The following is a 19,971-nucleotide window of genomic DNA, read 5'->3' as shown; positions in this document are numbered from 1 at the left end:
CCCCCCGCGCACCTGGGGAGTAGAGCTCCGCCAGCTCCCGCGCCCCGACGTGCTGGGCTCCCCAGCGCCGGCTGCTGCACTCGAACTCCTCCTGCGCGTAGACGGCCTCGGCCTCCAGCTCCGTGCCGGCCCCGTTCGCCTGGAGCCGGGCGCACTCGTCCCCGCCGTTCGCCATGGCCCGGCCCCGCCGCTCCGCCGCTGCCTGCTCCCGGGCCCCGGCCAGAGGCCGCGTGTCGGCTTCGGGCTGCGGCCCGGGCAACAGGGCTCCAGGGCCGAGGGAACCGCCCAGTGCGAGCGCTCGCGCCACAGGCATCGACACGAGCTGGGGCAGCCGCACTTACTTGCCTGCCGGGAGTCGCCGGCCAGAGGAGGGGGAGCGGGCAGCTACGCCCCAGCACCGCTCGTCCAATCACCTCCACTCCCGCACCGCCTTTCGGCCAATGGAAACCAGCGGTTGCTATGGTCTCAGCCAATGGCAAGACAGCAGAGGCCTTCGCATCTGGAGCACATCCTCTGCTCGCTGCCTTAACAGGGGGCGGGGTATCACATCTGGAGACGCGCCATTGCACGGATGGTCTTCATGGGGCGGGGTCTCACATCGGCAGCAGCACCTCTGCCAGCTGAATTCACACCGTGAAAGGCGCACATCTGGAGAAGCACCATTGCATAGATGCATTAATGGGGAGGGATTTCATATATGGAGCAGCATCTCTGCCGCCTATATTAATGGGGGAGGGGCACCACAGCTGGAGCAGAACCTCTGCCAGCTGTATTAACAGAAGAGGGGCAGCACAGGGCTGTAACTGGGGCGAGAGGGGCAGCTGCCCAGGGTGCAGAGTGGGCAGGGGTGCAAAAATGGGGCAGCACAGGATAGGGCCCAATGGCATCAGTCGTTCCCCCCCCCCCCCCCCGAGGGATCGGGCCAAGCAGCATAAGCCGGAGTCCATGGATGGGCATAGTTTGGGGCAGGGGTGGCATTGTCCCCGCCCATAAAGAGGCCGGTGCCAGGAGTGGAGGGAGTGGTATAGAGTTGCTTGTTCTCCTGCCAATACCTTTGCAGCTGGACACTGTCTCCTGGTGCCGAATGTCTTCCCCTTCTCTGTTTGCTGGGTACCCTATATGGCAGGGCTGGCCAAACTTACTGACCCTGCAACAATCTTCAGAAGTTCGAGACCCGGGACGCACCTGATAGGGCTTGGGCCTTCAGCCCTGCTCTTGCTGAAGCTCTGGGACCGGGCAGGTGCGGCCCGCAGGGCTGAATCCCTGAGACTCCCCCTCCCCGCTGGGCAGAAGCCCTTACCCCACCACCCCTCTACAAGACAGATGTCCCGAGCTCCCCCCACCCCAGTCTGGTAGGTGGGGAGGACATGGGGTGCTCTGCAAGCCGCATTTTAATGGTAAAGGAGCCGCATGTGGCTCGCGAGCCAGTTTGGCCACCCCTGCTATATGGCCAGCATCCTGTTTCCTATACAAGTGTGAGTGCCATGGGGGTAGGGACTACAGGGGAAGGGGGTGAGGTGGGGGAAAGAAGAAGTGGGGCTCCCCTGTTAAGCCAGCCCATCCTTCCCAGCACTGGCAGCCCACTCCCAGTCAGTTCCCCTGCCGCAGGTACCCCCTCCAGTGCCCTCCAAATATCCCCTCCCTTCAGCACTCCCCAAGTAACCCCCACAGTACACAGACACTCCTCTGACACCCCCCAAGTGCTCCCCGGGCCAGGGCCGCCCAGAGGATTCAAGGGGCCTGGGGCAAAGCAATTTCAGGGGCCCCTTCCATAAAAAAAAGTTGCAATACTATAAAATACTATATTCTCATGGGGGCCCCTGCGGGGCCCGGGCCCTGGGGCAAATTGCCCCACTTGCTCCTCCCCTCTGGGTGGCCCTGTCCCCGGCTCCTCCTCCCCCTCTCCCAGGCAGTGTCCTCTATTTGGGAACTTGAAATATGGCAACCCTAGGGGTTGCTCCGTTCTCACAGCCTTCGTTTCCGGAGCTGACAAAAGCAAGTCCACCCTGCCAACAGCCACCTACCCCCAGTGCCTGGGCTGGGCACTGGGCTTCATGGCCAAGCTCAGAGCTTGGGCTGTGTGACCACGAGCCCAGAAACCATGGAGCTGGGCCGGGGCAGCCAAGGGGAGCAAGAAGCGGTTCTGCTCTGCGCGCAGGGAGTGTGGGGAGAGCGACCCGGCTGGAATGGTAGGTCCCTGGGCGGTGACCAGATAACCGAGCAGCTGAGAGGCAGGTGCCCAAGGGGAATGAGTACTTCAGGGCTCACCTTGGGAAGCATCTCATGCAGCCAGGCTCCATGGGCAGGGGCCGGCTCCAGGGGGTGTCGCTGGCCGGCACCAGGCACCTTCTGGGCAGAGGCAAGAACATGTCAGGGGCACAGCTCAGAGCTGTACTGCCCACCCTGCCTCAGGAGCGCCCAGCTGTGCAAAGGCAGCCGGCATGGGGAGCAGGGCAGGGAGGGCTGCCAAGCAGCCAGCCTGCGCCCTGGCTCCCACAGCATGGAGAACCACAGGGCCGGGCAGCTCCCACCAGCTTCTGATCTGCCAGCTCCTGGCAGGTGACATGCCCCACAGTTTGAAAACCTCTGTGATAAATAGGCAGCAATTTGGGGGTGGGCACATGATCCCGCATGTCCCCACCTCACATCACCTCTAAGGGGCACAAATATGATTACTTACCCCGGGTGCTAAAATGCTTAGGTACGACTCTGGGGCCAGATCTTCTAAGGGGGACAACCTCACAGCCAAAGACAAAAATCGCCTCTTACACTCAAAACCAGAGCTTCGTGCACACCTGTACCACCCTCATATTGCCAGAGACAATATCCACCGCAGCTCCATCTTGTGGTGCACTTGGTCTATGACAGGTCAAAGAGTGATTCACACGTATTTCGTAGTTACCTAGCACATGAATATGAGTTCTCAATGAACTGATCTGATGCCCTGTAAAGCTCATTTTAACCAGGAAGTGTCATATGTGTTAGAAATAAATTCAGATTCTCAAGTGTGTTTTGTTTAAGTTGCATCTTATACAGATTCTCACACAGGTTGTGGTGGCTGTAATAATCTTAAGGCCCAATCCTGGAACACAGCGAATCAGCGGCAGCTAAGGACACTCAGCATTTCCCCAGGGGTATTTAGCACCTTGCACAATTGGACCCCACGACAAGACTTACTTCAGTTTTTCATTGCTAGATGCCAGAGCCCAGTGTTGAGAATTACATTATTTTAAGTAGAAGACACCTTTAACTTCTTAATAATACAAGGCCCCCTGCCTAAAAGTTTTTTTTTTTTTTGGTATGTTTCATAATGGTATCTGATGAATTGATACTTACGGACAGAGTTCTAACTTGTTTTTTGTTTGGGACCGATCCCAGAGGTTCCAACTAGAGCCAAGGGGTGTGTTGCTATTAACTTAAATGATAGCAGGATTAGGCCTTTGTTTGGTTTATAACAGAAAAGCCTCCATTTCGGGCTGGAGAAAGGTGGTGATTGATAGCCCGGAGATCAAAGTCCTTTATTTATCCACAAGATGGGTACAGAACAGGTGCTAACAGTGCCCACTTCCTACACACACTGCCCCAGCAAGGCACCTCAAACCTGACCCAAGGAATAGCCCAATGGTTCTCAAACTGGGGGTCATGACCCCTCAGGGGGTCACAAGGTTATAACGAGGGGTCACGAGCTGTCAGCCTCCACCCCAAGCCCCGCTTTGCCTCCAGCATTTATAATAGGGTTGAATATTTAAAAAGTGTTTTTAATTTATAAGGGGGGGTCACATTCAGAGGCTTGCTCTGTGAAAGGGGTCACCAATACAAAAGTTTGAGAACCACTGGAATAGCCTCTAGTGGTGAAAGGGGAGTTTAGTCTCCATGGCCCTTTCAGTACTTGGCCCGATGGCCTCTCTGCTGAGACTGATGACAAGTACCAGTTGTAATGTTGGGTTTTGTGATGTGATTTGCACTGGGAAATGGACAAAGAGCCACCAAATACAATTAATAGATGGATTTTTTGGTAATCAGTATCTCTGGTTTTGGAATTAATTAGGGCTCTTGAAGTCTCTATGTTTACTATATCAAACCTTGTGACAAATGGGGAATTTTGGTAATAGTTTTACGATGCCTATACGTGCCTCAGTTTCCCTCTGTGTATTGCATTGCTGTGCACAGAGTGTAAAGGGTTAAAAAGCTGCTCTTGGGGCAGATAGTTGACATGAGGTGTTTGTGTTACATAACTGTCTGTTGTGGTATGAACGAGTTGTTAAAGGTCTGGCTGAAACCAACCCAGATCAACGGAGGTTCCAGAACTGACTGACCAATTGACACTTCTCCGTAAGAAATTCCAGTGGGCAGAACATGTGAACTCAGCATGGGTCTGCAGAACAATGGACCAAGGGGTGACAGGAGGCTGGGATAAGACCTGGCCCTTGGGCAGACATGTGGGTTCACCTGGGACTGGAAGACAAAGGGACGGGGACCGAGAGAGGAAACCAAGATGTTTTCTTGATGGCACCATGGCTCAAGGAAGTTCTGGCTTGTCCAATATGGACTATGTTTTAACCTTTGCTTCTTGATGCAAGGACTTTCTGATGCTGCATTCCAGTTGACTAATTAAACCTACTGTGTTTTGAAACAGCTGCCAGGTGTCACTGCAAAAACTTGCTGAGGTGCACTGATCCCTGAAAAGCGTAAAAGTCTCTGACCAGGCATCCATCTCAGTTGGACTTGCCAGGCAGAGCTCCTGGAGTGGGAAACAGGAGTGCTAGAACCCAGAGGCTCAGTTTCAGAGGCATGTAGGACCCAAGGCAGAAGCCTGACTCTTTTGGCCAAGGGATACTTTGACAGGAAGTACACAGACTTCAGCCACCATTGCAAGGGCAAGCAACCTCATGCATGTGCCTGCTGACAAGTGGCTCAGCAGCCCCAGCCATGTGCACTCCATCATTGTCAGGTTCGAACTTTGGTGCTTTGCCAGCAACTGAATTGCACAAAGAGGGCTGACAGTCCTTTCAGTGATGTTTATCCCAGATCTCAGAGGGCAGGTGTATGAGTGTGATTTACCTACCAGCACCCCCCACACCCTTGGGGATGGTGCCACATAGCAGGCTCTCCTCCTTTTGCACCCCCTGGTTATGGATGCGCCAGCCCTATGGTGGCTTGCTTCTTTTGCAACCTGGCCCTCCATCTGGGTCATATATAGTCCCCACACCTTCCAAAGTAAACCACAAGTCTTATAAACAGTACTCTGTCAACCTCACTTGGGGCCTTTGATCTGACTCCCGGATTCATAGTCCTTATCTCTGGTATCAGGGAATTTCAGTAGTCTGTACCCCTTGTTAGGGAGTTTCCATTCCACCTTCCTTGGTGGGTCAGCACTTCAGAGTCACTTGCCTGCTAGATGGCGTACTGGGTGAAGCTGGCTTGTCTGCTGTCTGGACCCTGGAGTTCATTGCCTCAGGAATCTGAGGAGCCCTTCAAAGATTGCTCCAGGAGATAAAGCTTCAGCTGCATATCCCACAACATACGCATTCTTGTGGAGAATGAAAGGCACACAAAGCATCTGCTCAGTATGTGGGACATTTCCTAAACAGAAGAGGGTCCTGCTGTGTCCATCTTTCAATGCAACCAGCTCATCGCAGGATAGGCAGAGCTTGAAACTTGCAGGTTTCAAATCTGCCCATGTTGAGAAGCTCTGTACAGGGATGTCTGTACAGGGGGCCCTGACTATAAATAGTCCTGATGGGTTGACAGAGATCGTATGTCAGAGAATCAGAAAAGTTCTTGTGATTTTTTGATTTTTCTGATTCATTTTGCTAGCACAAATATTCACACACATATTTCATGAGTCCAAATGGAGGCAGGGCCTTAGCCCTTTTGAAAAATTTAGTTATAAATGTTCTTTCTGCAGCTAGTCACTAGGTGGCAGTATGAGCTCAGCCACTGCACTTTAAAAGCACATGCAGGCAGTGAGGGGAAAAAAGGTGCCAGAACTCTGAAGTTCACTAAGGGCTTGTTTACACAGGGACAGTGAGGAATGTTAAGGTGAATCAACTAAAGGTATGGAGTCAATGCAATGACTTTGCTTGTGCTTAATGTGATTCTACTCCAAGAAGATTGTTCAGATTCCACCCAATCACAGCACGAATAATATTAACTGGAAACCAACCTCTTCTGGGTAAAAAAAACAACCCTCGTTATATGTATGCAATGGTATAAAGTGCATATATTTCAGTAAAAAGGACATACCTTGCTAGACCGGTGGGGACCAAAATCAGTCTTGGACTAAGTAAGAGGCAACTTCTCTGGGCTTCAACTGAAGTTGCACCCACTTACACGAGGGAATGAATTTCAGCAGCAAATTGTAATTTTTTAGCCCAAATCTTACTTTTTCTTTCAGTTGTCAAACTCCATATAATTCTTTATATGTATTTCAGATCTATATATGGCTCTTTAAAAATGACAGCTCCATTCTGTCAGTCCTGATCAGTACCAAACCAGTTAGCACATAAAGTGGAGAGTAAAAAATTCAGTTAAAAAAAAAAAACAGATTTCAGCTTCTAGCCTCTCTGTGGGTGTGAATTATTTATTATAAACGTTGCCAAAATAACAGGATTTTAAACACTTTGTAGAATGCCTTGACAGCATCCTTCTAAAATACTTTATCTAGCCCTCAGTAGCTGTCCATTAACAACTGTGAAAGCACAGACAATGTGCTAAGGCACAACACTGAGAATGTCCCTACCCCAAAGAGATTACAATCTAAAAAGGATTATCTGATCTATCTAGCTTTATAAAGCACCCAATCATCACGGTATCATATCATTCAGCAGAGTGGCACCAGCTATATACGGTCACTTTTCTCTTCTTTATGTGCCTGTGCTGAGAGGTGAGCACTGGAAGGGTAAGAGAATTTCATCAGACTCCAGTCAGAGTGAGGTTCATTGCTGGCTTTTCATGATTATTGGGATGTGAAGGTGAACATGATGGCAGACATAGTTGTTCGCTGGTCAAGATGTGGAAGTGCTAGAGCTTGGAGGCCACTTTCTCTGGCTCATTCCACTCATTTGTACCATCTCTGTGGGCCTCTCAGTCTGTGTGGCACAAAGAGAGCAGAGACAGCCCCCTAGCCGGGGATATCCCAAGCCTGGGGGAGGCTCCAGAGGGTGTAGAACCAGTATAGGCAGCTCTTACACTTCCCCCCTCAAAGCCCAGTGCAGGGGGTGTATTGGGGATGGGGAAGGTCATGTCCAGGAAAGGGTCGGCTGGAGCACAATATGCTCTGGCTATCTCCAGTTGGTGTACATCCATAACGAACAGTTGCCAGCTGACACCAATTAGAACAGTCTGAAGGCTACCCTAACCTGCTGGGACAGAGAATCAAATAGTTCTAACTAGCTGCCTGACAGCCCACCCTCTCTGCTGCATTCAGCAGAAGCCAACAGCTGTTGAGAACCTGGCCTTTGATTTTCAGGTGAAAAAAAATGAATTGCAAAGGCAAGAGGATAGCACACCAGCTTCACCCACAGCTCAGCTATTTGTTTGTGATGGGAAAACTGGGGAAAATCTCCAACTATTAATCTTCTGTGGCTTTCCAGCCAAGGAATGGATTCCCCTCCCTTTTCCTCTCCCTCCACCATCCTCTATCTAGTTTTCCATGCTTTGTGCTATTACTTCCAGCATCTATAGTGATGTACTATCTACCTGGGTCAGGAATTTCAAGGACTTTGTGTGGCTTTCCTGCTTTAGGAATTTCCCAAACAAATCACTGCCAGAGTCCACTGACACCAGGAAGTGATACTTGCAGTGGTTTCCCATTGATATCAGCTTCCCATTTCATCTGATTGGATCATTTCAGAACCTGCATAAAACAGAGAAGAGTGTCAATATCACACTGTCTTCATTTTCCAGGATCTAGGAGAAATTCACCAGTTTAGGAGACCAAAGGAAAGATGACAATTGCCTGAGCAGGAGTGACATCAGATGGGTATAGCTGGGACTTCTCGAGGATTGTCTTTGGCAAGCAATTAAATCTCTTTCAGTAATAAAACATAAACATAAACAATCAGGTCAAATCCTGCAGTCCTCATTGAGGCAAAATTGCCATTGGGCTACATCCTGAGAGGTGCTGAGCACCTGACACTCCCATCGACATCAGCAGGAACTTTGCCTATGATATAGAAGGAGTGAAGACTGAATGATTTGACTCATCATTGTTAGCTGGCCCCTTCCATCTGTGCCTTTGTGCTCTCTCTTTTTTTCTTCCACCAAGGCCAGAGAGCAGCTGATTTGACCCTGGAGTTTCACTGGAAATTTTTCAGAGCCATCTGTTAGAAGAAGGTATTTTGGTCATGTTGTCCCACAGGCTATAGAGTCCAGGTATCATTTCTTCAGCACACTGTAGGGCAAAGAGCAACATGCAGACAGATAACGCAGTGATTGAGCAATCTAACACTGCAGAGGCTGGGTGTGCCAGGTCAGACGTTAGCAGAAAATAAGCGGGGGAGGGGAGAGGCCTAAAGAATACTTAAGCATCACCAGTTCACAAGGGAGAGAAGGGGTTGGCAACCGATCACTGTGATACATGCTCTATAATGAGAAAGTTGAATGAGGCCAGCTTCAGTGTGCAGTCAGCCTGTGAAACTCACTGCTGCAGGAGACTACAAAGTTAAATATTGTAGCTGGGTTTTGAAAAGGGAAGGAAATGTTATGCCCAATAACAAGATTTGTAGATCTGTATATGAAGATTAGGGTAAGGATCGGGGGAGGGTAAGTTGGAATGGGATCCAACTCCCTCAAACTTTGGGTATTGACCACCCCCTGAAGCAGGAAGTTAGACACATGCTATGTTTGTAATGTGGCAAGTTATGAGTGCAAAACATTCCACTGCAGGTGTGTGATTTAAAGCGATGTTAGTGGCGAGGTATGTGTACAGAACTAAGGACCAGTGTGCATGTGGAGGGAGCAAGGGCGAGAGTAGGGGACAAAACAGAGTGAACATGGTGCACTGTAGCCAAATCTGATAAAGATACACTTACATTTTAGTTCAGTGTGGCAGCCTTTGTTACCATGATCCTCCAGCTAGCCTTACCAGAAAAGCTTACCTACCTACCTCCCATCCACCAGATTTTTTCAGAAGCACTTTTGCACTTTCTCCTATGCTGCACAATATGCATAGAAAAAACTCCCCTATAGAATCTATACAGCCATTACCTTCTCTTCCTTCCAATGCCCCCTTAACTCACCTCTGTCATGCTGCCTACAAAACCCACCCTGCTGATAATGTTTAGGCAGGTGGCAAGTTAATGTTACAGCTACTGATCGGCTTATTACATCTCCAAATTGTGGTAAGCACTTGTTCCTGCTCCTCCTCCTCCCCTCTCTCCTCCTGTTTGTTTGAAATTATGTCTTGTCTTTGATACTGCAACTTTTTGTGACTGAACCTGTCTCTTACTACATGTCTGTACAGTGCCCAGCACAATGGAGCCCTGACCTCGCTGAGATCTCTAGGGACTAATTGCAATACAAATAATAAATAACAAGTTAACAATTTGCAGTGGGAAGTATTTGCAGTTTTTATCCAAATGCAGCCTGACTAGAGAGCAGCTAATAGTGTAATTTCAGTAGGCAGATCTTCTTATGAACACTTCACTCTTTGATCTGTTGGCATTATATAGATGTCCTCTGCCCAAAGCTAACACCAGCTCTTTCTGGACTGTAGAAAGAGGTGGGTGCAGAATTGGAGATCCTGGAATCACTGAAAAAGAGGGAGAGCTTCTGCACTGCTTTGGTATAGGTCTGAGCCTGGGAAAAGAGCACATTGGGAAACAAGGTGCTACTGTGATGCTACCGGGGAGTTGTGAATCTGGGAGCAGAATCCAAGACATGATGGGAAAGCTGCAAGAGTGATCTCTGTAAAACAGATCTGAATAGGTTGTTCTCTTTGCCGTTTTCCTTTTACATTAATTTTGTTTCACTCTTTCACTGTTTGCATCTTTCTTCTTGTTCAAGCAAAGCTGTAAGAATTTGTGTTTTATTGCATTAGAAATAGAGCTGGCTGGAAATTGGGGAATTTTTCCAAGGACTTTTTTTTTTTTTTGGTGAGAAAACGAAATGCTTTGAACAAAAACAAAACAGAACAAAATTCAGGCTTCCCTCAACAAAAATATTCTAGAAAAGTAGACACTTTCTGCAAAAAATGTCACGTTGTCGATAACCCAATTGTCAAAATGTTTTGACAGAAAATTTTGGATCAGCCTTAATAAAAAGTGCTGCTACTCTCAATTGCTTCTTGGAGAAAGAACCAGAGCTCAGCTTCCTTTAATAGGAATGTCTACACCTCAATACCTACATAGAGCAGCTTTCCAGAGCAAAAACTCTTTAGGAGGATGAAGACACAGAATGGGAGTGTAAATAGCAGTAAGAGCAAGCCCTGGCTCACTGCAACTTACCAATATTTGCATTCTGTAGAGATGTTTGGATCTATAGAGATGTAGGCTCAAGCCACAACATTCAGATCCAGATCTGGATCCAGAATTCTTTGTCCAAGCCCAGCTCCACAATTAAATATCCTTATTAACAAATGTAATTCACCAAAGACCACTGCATAAAGACAGAAATATTTGAAGTCTTCAAACCTGTTAGTGTACATTTGCTACTGAAGTTTAAAACTTTTGAAGAAAGAAAGAAAGAAAGAAAGAAAGAAAGAAAGGATGCTTCATAGGCTGATTTTTGAATTCTTCCTCTTTTCAAAGTCTGAGGTTTGAACATTCATGAACAGTTGACTGTTTGAATCGTATAATGCAATACCTGTTCCTCTGGCTTAACGTTGCAATATTTCCCACACCGCAGGATTGCTTCACATTATTCTATGAGGCAGTGTCATTTTCTCTGCAGTGCTGGTCTTCTTTACTGAAACGAAGGACACTCCTACTTCCTTTAATTATATGTTTTGTTTTAAATTGATGTCTTTTATTTTGAGCATGAATCACCAGCTTGTAAACAGGTAAATGTGGGAGTAAAAGGGAAAACATAAGTTTGATTCCCAAGGTGGGTGTCTTTAATTAAAATGGACATAAGAATTTATTCTTACTTCCCAAATTTACCATGCCCCCCCCAAGTCAATTTGACTTAATAAATTAATAAATCATTGCATCCCATGCCTTTACGTGTATATATCTCACTTTTTTCCATTAATTTTAAATACAACTCCCAGAGCACAAACTCCATAGCACTTGTGTACTCTGACAATTGCAACATACCATATAAGGCAAACATGCCAGGCCAAACTTTAAGGCCATCCACCCTGCACACAGAGGTGGGAAGGGGAGTTTTGGATTTGCCTGGCACTTCTAATCATGGCCAGATACAGAGAGGGTCTTCTGAGGCAGTGCCTTACCCTGGTTTGAGCCCAACACAGTATGCTTTTTACACCCACTGTGGCAACCTGGTTCTGAGTGCATCTGTATGGGACAATTTTGCCTGCCAGCATGATAAAATTCATAGGGCACTGGATTGGTATTAAGATCTGGCTTCTATTCCTGGCTCCAGGGCTGTCTCTAGGGGGGTGCAGGCCCAGGGTGGAAGTAACAAATCCGTCACTTCTGGGACTGACCCGTCACTTACGGGACCGACCACACCGGCCAATTGCATTGGCCTGCGGGGCCTACCAAAGCGTGGGGCCCGGAGCAGTCGCCCCCATTCGCCATACCCAAGGGATGGCTTTGCCTGGCTTTACCCCTGACTGGATGAGCTACCTTGGGTAAATCTCTTAACTTCTGTGCCTTAATACGTAAAATGAGAATACTGACACTCACCCGCCTTTGTACGACACTGAAAGATCTACAGATGAAATCTACAGACATCACAAGCCTCAGAGACAATGGATCCAGCCCATACTGGCCTCTATGAGCCACATCTGGCCACTTGCTGTCCCCACAGCTGGACACTGCTAAAGCCTGAGTGGTTTGGGATGGGGAGGGAGAAGAAAAGGGCTGGACTCTGGGGAAGAAGGACAGGGGTGGATCTGGTGGCTGCTTTTTCCTCCTCTCTGAGGACAGATTGGATCGGGCAGGGGAGAGACTCAAGCGTTTATGCCCATACTGGTACATGGGCAGATGCAGTCTCCCACTGTGTGTGTGCATTTGTCCTAGGGTCACACCAGGGTTGATTGCCGTCCAGTGACATCTCCTGGAGATTTGACAACAGCCAGAGAGAAGACAGGAGAAGGCTGCGATCCCTTTCTCCGTCTCAAATCTTTCCCTCCCCTTAATGATGGTGAGAATAAGTCACCTCCGCTCCGAAGCCAGCCCTGTTTTTCTTATGAATGACTAGGTCAGAGTCACACACACCAAGTGCCTCCCGCGGAGCTAGAGGCGGTAGTTTACAATTACAACTGTACAAAGTGTGCACCAGGTGGCAGCCAGCCAGCCAGTGACGCTCCTGTTGCCATGGGATCCACCGCCCCTATAAATAACAGCAAAGGAACTTTCCTAAGTCAGAGACTTTAGGACTCGGGACCTAGAACCAGATGGTCCGGAGGAGAAGCAGCAGCCGCCGCCGCAGCAGGATCTGAGCCAGCCCAGGTGGGCAGCACAGCTGGGACGCCGGACCCAGCACCAGAGACTGAGGCAGGAGTTGCAGGCCCCCCCACGTCACCTTTGGCAGCTTGATCCTGTGGCTGGGGGCCCCCCCCTGCGCTGTCTCCTCCTCCCTGCACCCCCCCTTTGCTTTCATGCAACGCCTGGTGGCCTGGGACCCAGCATGCCTCCCCATCCAGCCGCCCGCCTTTAAATCCATGGAAGTGGCTAATTTCTATTACGAGGCGGACTGTCTGGCTGCTCTGAGCAAGGTGCACCCGCGGGCGGCAGGGGGCCGCTCCATGACTGAGTTCACCGTAGGGGACCACGAGAGAACTATCGACATCAGCCATTACCTGGACCCCTTAGCATCCCAGCCGCCGCCGCCGCAGCCTCCTCCCGCAGGAGCAGCAGCAGGGGGCAACTTTGAGCCTCCCTGCAGCAGCAACGGCAGCCAAGATTTCCTCTCCGACCTCTTCTCCGAGGACTATAAAGGCGGCAGCAAGAAGCCCGACTACACCTACATCAGCCTGCCCCGGCACTGCCACCCGGGCGCCGGCCAGGGCCAGAAGCCCGGGGGGCTGCTGACCTGCTTCCCGCCCCAGATCGTGGAGACCAAAGTGGAGCCGGTCTTCGAGTCCCTGGACTCTTGCAAAGGGCCCTGTAAGGAAGAAGGAGGCGCGGGGCCGGGGCCGGGGGGCATGTCCTCCCCCTACGGCAGCACCATGCGCTCCTACCTCGGTTACCAATCGGTGCCAAGCGGCAGCAGCGGCAACCTGTCCACCTCGTCCTCTTCCAGCCCCCCCGGCACCCCCAATCCGTCCGATTCCTCCAAATCCGGCGGCGGGGGCTACGCCGGGACCCCCGGGGGCAAGAACAAGTCCAAGAAGAGCGTGGACAAGCACAGCGACGAGTACAAGATCCGCCGGGAGAGGAACAACATCGCGGTGCGCAAGAGCCGGGACAAAGCCAAACTGCGCAACCTGGAGACGCAGCACAAAGTCTTGGAACTGACCGCCGAGAACGAGCGGCTGCAAAAGAAAGTGGAGCAGCTCTCCCGGGAGCTGAGCACCCTCAGGAACTTGTTCAAACAGCTGCCCGAGCCCCTGCTGGCCACATCTGGCCACTGCTAGCCCCACCGCTGGACACTGCTAGAGCCGCAGTGGTTGGGGTTGCGGGGGGAGGGAGAGGGAGAAAGGGCTTGAATTTGGGGAAGGAGGATGGGGGGGGGGGGATCTGGTGGCTGCTTCTTCCGTCCCCTATGAGGACGGATTGGAGCGGGGAGGGGGGGGAAATGGGGAGAGACTCAAGGTTTTTGTTTTTTGTTGTTGTTGTCTTTTATTTGCAATTTGGTGGAAAAAAACTTCCGCCGCAGCCTGTTTGTCCTAGGAGGGGGACTCTCCTGGCGGGCGCCAGGGTCCTCAGCCCCGTGTGGCGGAATGACAGTTGCCGATGGTAATTTTTTTTTTTAATGTTACAGTCCCACCGAGCCCCCCTTTCCCCGAAGCGGTCTCTCTGCAGAGTTTGTTGAATGTTCGTGTTATTTAAACCAGAGCGAGAGAGGGAGAGAAAAAGCAGAGAGTGATGCAATCCTTTAAACATGGCTGGGAATGCTGTGTACACATGATGCAATCTCGTGTAACTGTCAGTCATGAATTGAGTAATCTGTTAAAGATGTTCCTGGGTTTTTTTTTTATTATAAAGAAAAATCTATTTCTATAAGAAAAACACATATGTATATTTTGGGATCTATAAACGTTCTTGCTACATTCGAAGCATTAATGAACAATTTTAATAAACTGTATGGCTAGGGAAAAAAAGGAAACTTGTTTTATTTTAAAGGCACTTTAAAGCCAGAATGAAATCAGTTGAAATGCCAGCTAGATCTGGCTGTGTCAGGAATCAGGGCTTTCTGTTGGCCTTTTGACTTTCTCTGTGACTCAGCAAAAAAACGGGAGAGAACCAGAGAAGAGCAGCTGTGGGAGCTTCAGCCAGTTCCCCCTTGCTGCCTCACTGAATTTCCTCTAATCCCTTGAGTTAAATGCTGTTTGGGATTTTTTGCAACACTCATAACTCTCAACATGCCAAGACCCAGAGGTGCCATCCAAACCATGAAAAATGTTTAACAAAGTCCCTCCAAGCGAGGGACAAGGTTAAAGCGTGGGAGCGGGTGGGGAAAAGAAAAAGTAAAGGAGGAAGCTTGAAATGAGGAGGGATTCTTTCTTTAAAGCTCAAGTTTTTGTATCATGTTTCATGACTCAGCATTTCTAATGTCTGTGGTTTACAGCAATGAATAGTGATAACATGGCATTTTTGTGTTGGATGGCGGTAAATTTGGGCCAGCAACGAGGGACCTCTCTCTCACATAACTAGGTCCCGTGATACATGTGTGAACAACTCTCTCTATAATTTCCTATTGAGCCTTCTTTTTAAAACGTTTTTCTAAAGGAAGCTGCTGAAACAGTTGAGTTTTGGAAAGGTGGGTGTGTGGTAATGGTGGTGGTAGTGAACAGGTCAGGTATGTGGTTTAGGGTAAAAGTTAGGGTATAGGAGGATGTGTGTATGGAGCCGTAAGAACTCTGTGACAAAAATAATAGAGGCTCGGCCAGCAGATGTACTATGTGGGATTTGTCAAGGCCTGTGAGTTACACAAAACTCTCTATAGTTTGCTCTTGTGTACGTGCCTGTAAAATGTTATGAGAGCCTAGAGCTGATTACGTGCAGGGAGTTGGGTACATGTTCAGGTCTTATTCAGCATTTTCCAACATACTAGGCCTACTCTGAGCACATCCATCTTCTAAATCCAGATGTCGAAAACTACCAGGAAAGAATTTCCTTAACCCCTCTATACTGTGCTTTACAGTAGGGCACAAATGTTCTGTTTCTTTAAGGGTGTGGATTTGAACTTGCTGCCTGTTATATATTTTACTGTAAAGGACAGTGATTGGGAGTGGATGTGGAGCAGCCTTAAATTTGGTGTTTGTTGATACTGATTTTACTCACAAAATATGTGGTTAATGAGGGAGTTGTTTTTAATTTTCAGTCACAGTGATCACATCTTCCTCAGGCAGGGAAAACTAGAGTCTACAGTGGAGTTGATCAAGTAACTCTCTGTTCATGCAAATCTCTCATAGCCCTCACCAGGAGCTATGCAAGAGTAAGAAGTGTGGGATTAGATTCAATGCAGCTGTATTTCCCTTTTGCTTTGCAGTTTATACAAAGTAATTAAGGGACTCTGAGCCCCTAGAATCAGGCTTTTTGGGGTTATCTAGTCAACCCTCCTGCATTGTGGCAGGTTCACTTCTTGCAGGCTGGCTGGATGTAAGGTCTTGCCTTGAATCTACCTAGTGATGGTGATTTCCACAATCTTCCATTACCACTGGTTCCACTGTTGAACTGTTCTCCTAGTTACAAAACTTATCCTAATATTTAGACCCTATTCTCTTCTCTGCAGTGAAGGCCCATTTGTTCTCAAACTTGTAAGTGATGGTTCTGAGTTACATGGGAGGACTGCTGGCTTTAGAGTTGCTGAATGAAGGGCTGGAAATATCCCCAGGAACATTTCTTATTTCATTTATAAAGGACAACATTTCCATCCAAATCTGTGTGTGGAGGGCAGAAGTGAGGGGGAATGGAACTGAAAGAGAAGACATATTAAAGATCCTAATATTTGTTTAAAATAACATTATAAATCAGTGGGCCAAATTCCAGCAGTGGAGTTGCACCAGAGATGATGGATGGGCTAACCCGTTGCCTTTAAGCCTGGACTTGCTATACTTTAACTGGGACCCACACAGCTGTAATCAAGACAGATTGACAGGGGTACTGGAATAATTTTTATAGTGGGGGTGCTGAGACCCATTGTTTCAAACTAAACACTGTACATAATGGAAACCACTTCAAGTCAGGGGGTGCGGGAGCACCGCCCTCCCCCCAACATCCCTATTTCCAGCATTTATGCAGATTGATATAAAGACTACTTGGATTATTGCTACAGAATCTAATGCCTCCCTTAATTTGGACCATGTGTAACTCAGCTGGGATGTATCAGTACAACACTGAGCTTTGGTGAGGTAGGTATTACTACCCCTAGTTTACAGATAAAAACTGAAGCAAAATGTTGTGATTTGCCATAGGCCTCAGAGGGCATCTGTGTCAAAGCCAGGATAAGAATTCACGAATACCTGGTTCTATGTGTTTTATCCAGCCACCTACCTTACAGTTGAGCAGCTTTGCAATGATTTTAGGTGTGTATGGGCCATGGAATATGAGTCTTCAGAAAAAATACCTCACAATTAAAAGATTTCGTAGTATAAAATATGCAGGGACTGTTATCTGGGGGAAAACAGAAACAAAAAACAAATAAACAAAGCAATCTGTGCAATCCATCGAAGTATGATCACAGCAGAGAAATGGGGATCATCCCCGTCCAAACCTAGCTCATTCTCAAATATTGATCTAGAGTCCCATTAAAAATAAATTTCTGCTGATTGAAAACAGAGCCTCATGCACTTCACTTGTCACTTTGCTCTGTCTCTTCTGCTTCTCTGTGTTGAGGACGCTCATTGAGGAGCCAAATATATTTTGGGGTGTGATCCTGGAGTCTATATGCAAGCAAAACTCCCATTGAAGTAAAGGATCAGGATGAGACCCATGAGCACAATTTTGTCTCCTTTGAAATACGTGCGTACCATTCAGATTTCAGCCTTTTTTTCCAAGTTATCATTAACACTTATTTTTTATTTCTACCAGCTCATGCTTGCTGACCCCAGTGGGGTTTTGCTGGGGTAGGAGATAGCAGAATTTCCCCATCTTTAGAAATAAAATATTCCTAATGAGAACATAAAATCCCTGCCATATACATTCTGTTTCTAAAGGGTTCTAAATCCCACTTCTGAATCTGCTACACCAGTTGTTCTCAACAGGGGTCCGGGACCCCTGGGGGGGTCGCAGAAGGTTTCAGGGGGTCTGCCAAGCAGGACCAGCATTAGATTTGCTGGGGCCCAGGGCAGAAAGCTGAAGCCCGACCGCATGGGGCTGAAGCCCGGGGCCCTGAGCCCCGCCCACCCAAGGCTGAAGCTGAAGTCTGAGCAATGTCGCTTTGTGGGGGCCCCTGTGGCATGGGGCCCGTGCAGTTGCCCTGCTTGCTACCCCCTAACGCTGGCCCTGGCTTTTAGATGCATAAAAACAGTTGTTGTGGCACAGGTGGGCTGTGGAGTTTTTATAGTATGTTGCGGGAGGCCTCAGAGAGAAAAAGGTTGAGAATCCCTGTGCTACACCATTTGGATTCAGTGGTATTTAATTCCACAACAGAAAATCTATTCCTCAAAATGTATTGTTTAAATAAACATAATTTAAAATATTAACAAGTTCTAACTTTTAAGCAAGTTATCTGTCAATCTGTCTACCTTGTACTACACTTGTCACCGTGGCATCTGCATGTCACAGATATTTTAGCAACAGTTTTCTGCATTGCTGATGTTATATGCTGTTGCTTCACATTCTAAAGATGCTTAACTCGCATTGCCTTCCATTAGTTACCCCTGGAATTTGCAGCAGTAGGAGTTATTGTTAAAAATTACCCTTGTTTGTGTCTGCATTCATTTTTTCCTGTGTCACACTAATAAATGCAATCTTACAAATTACAAACATGCACAAAAAGATTATTGGAAGGGTCAGTCATATATTAATTTAATAACAACAGGTTTGTCTTCTTGAAATCATGTGAGAGCCATCAAATATCTAAAAAAACAGCCCAGGGAAACTATAAATGAGGCAGTATAACTAAGTTTTGATGACTGAGATTTACCCTTGCAATCACAGTAGTCCTAAATTAGAAGGAAGGATGCTGCAACTCAAAATAATATCTGCTTTAAGAAACCGGAAAAAAAAATTGGAAGCCAGATTATACCTCATCACTTATGTTTATATTTTAACTTCAGGGTCCAATTATCTCCCTGCACGTTGTGCAGTCAGTCACATAAATACAAAGTGAATGTAGAACATGAATAAATCAAAAGGGTAGGATTTGCATCCAGTTTGCCATGATATAACTACACAACATGTAGAGGGCAGTGATGGTTTGGGCCCTAACTTCTTTTGCTACATAAAAGTCCTCCTAAACATTAGAGCTGGATGAAATAATGCAAACAAAATCCTATGAATTTTTAAATGAATTATGTTTGCACCCTTTTATGTTTGTTTTGTGCAAATATTCGAGAGACAGTTTTATCAGCACAAATTGATGTGTTTCAAATTTGCATGAACCAATGTGAACGGAAAGAAGAGTTAAATTCACACACAACCACAAGTATTTGGGCTGAAAATACTTACCATCCAATCAGGGAACAAAAACAACACCACAAACTTAACTGACCAATCACAACTAAACAAATCAGCTCAAATTTTGAATATTTGTCCATAAAGTCCATAAAGTTAAAAAAAAGTAAAATAAAATATGTTGACAAGGTTGAACAGAAAATATATTTGAGGAAATTGTATCTCCGTTGGCAGATAGTCCCTGAATAGGAAAAGAGGCTCTATTAGTCTATAAATTTTCCTTTGCAAATTATTTGCTGAGCTCCAAAGATACTTCATAACTTGAGCCATGGGAAGTGTTTGCAATAGAATGCAAAGCCATGCAAATTCCCTTGGCATTGAAACAAATTCAGATAACATCTCCTAAAATGTTTGCTGAGGTTCTTGAGTCTCTCAGGTGGAATTGGGCTCCATTTCAATCCAGACTGGGTGGATGAGCACCAGGTTGCTATAGTGACTGGTGCCCTATGTAAACACATAGATTAGATTCCATTTTGGATTGGCATCAAACTCATGTGAAACCCATGCATGATGCATGGGTCCTGATGCAAAACTAGGTGAAGCTGCAATCGAGTTTCACTTTGAATTTCTGGTTATGTTTGAACCTGAAGCTCAAAAGATAATTTTAGGGGGGTGTAATCCCACATGGACCAAAGCCAAAGGAAATGTATTCATGAGTTCCTGTGAAGTGAAACCGCTGAATTCATCATAATTCTGACTCTCCATCAGTATGATTCATTCACAACCAAAGTGCCTTTTGGAAACTGTTACCACCTGCCTGCTCAACTGTTTTCTATTTTATTTTATTGTATGGAAGCTTTTGTTCCCCCCTAGAAAAGTGGGTGATTATATTCTGAGACAGGAGGGGTAAAATTCAGCTTGATTGTAAATGATGTCACTGACATAAATGGAGGTGCCACCATTTACCCTAGAACTGAATTCAGACCCAGACCTTCAACTGGCTGCCACCAATTTCACACAGAGCCACAATGTTCTGATCTTCATCTGCTTTCAACTTCCCCAAAGTTTGGAGTGTCTAGATCCAGTGTTGCTCAGCCCATTAAAGGGACAGAATCTA

The 19,971-nt window shown here is 47.3% G+C and overlaps 2 protein-coding genes across 2 annotated transcripts in view; one reads left to right on the top strand and one right to left on the bottom strand.

Moving 5' to 3' along the window:
* The window catches only part of LOC112111706 (transmembrane protein 189), a 37,435-nt gene extending 37,119 nt beyond the window's left edge, over positions 1–316 (bottom strand). The window contains exon 1 of the mRNA XM_024207228.2: positions 13–316. Within this exon, the coding sequence (XP_024062996.1) occupies positions 13–313 (301 nt within the window). The 5' untranslated portion in view covers positions 314–316. The remainder of the gene's footprint in view (positions 1–12) is intronic.
* Positions 317–10,698: 10,382 nt separating this feature from the next.
* CEBPB (CCAAT enhancer binding protein beta) lies at positions 10,699–17,583 on the top strand. Its single transcript, XM_024207216.3, has one exon. It carries the CDS (start codon positions 12,731–12,733, stop codon positions 13,706–13,708), a length of 978 nt encoding a protein of 325 aa, XP_024062984.1. The 5' UTR covers positions 10,699–12,730; the 3' UTR covers positions 13,709–17,583.
* The last annotated feature ends 2,388 nt before the right edge of the window (positions 17,584–19,971 follow it).

Source organism: Terrapene carolina, unplaced genomic scaffold, assembly GCF_002925995.2.
Source record: "Terrapene carolina triunguis isolate 2854851 unplaced genomic scaffold, T_m_triunguis-2.0 Scaffold130, whole genome shotgun sequence".
NCBI classification, from domain to species: domain Eukaryota; kingdom Metazoa; phylum Chordata; order Testudines; family Emydidae; genus Terrapene; species Terrapene triunguis.
Note: the sequence above shows the minus strand (reverse complement) of the source record. Positions and strands in the feature narration are given on the sequence as shown.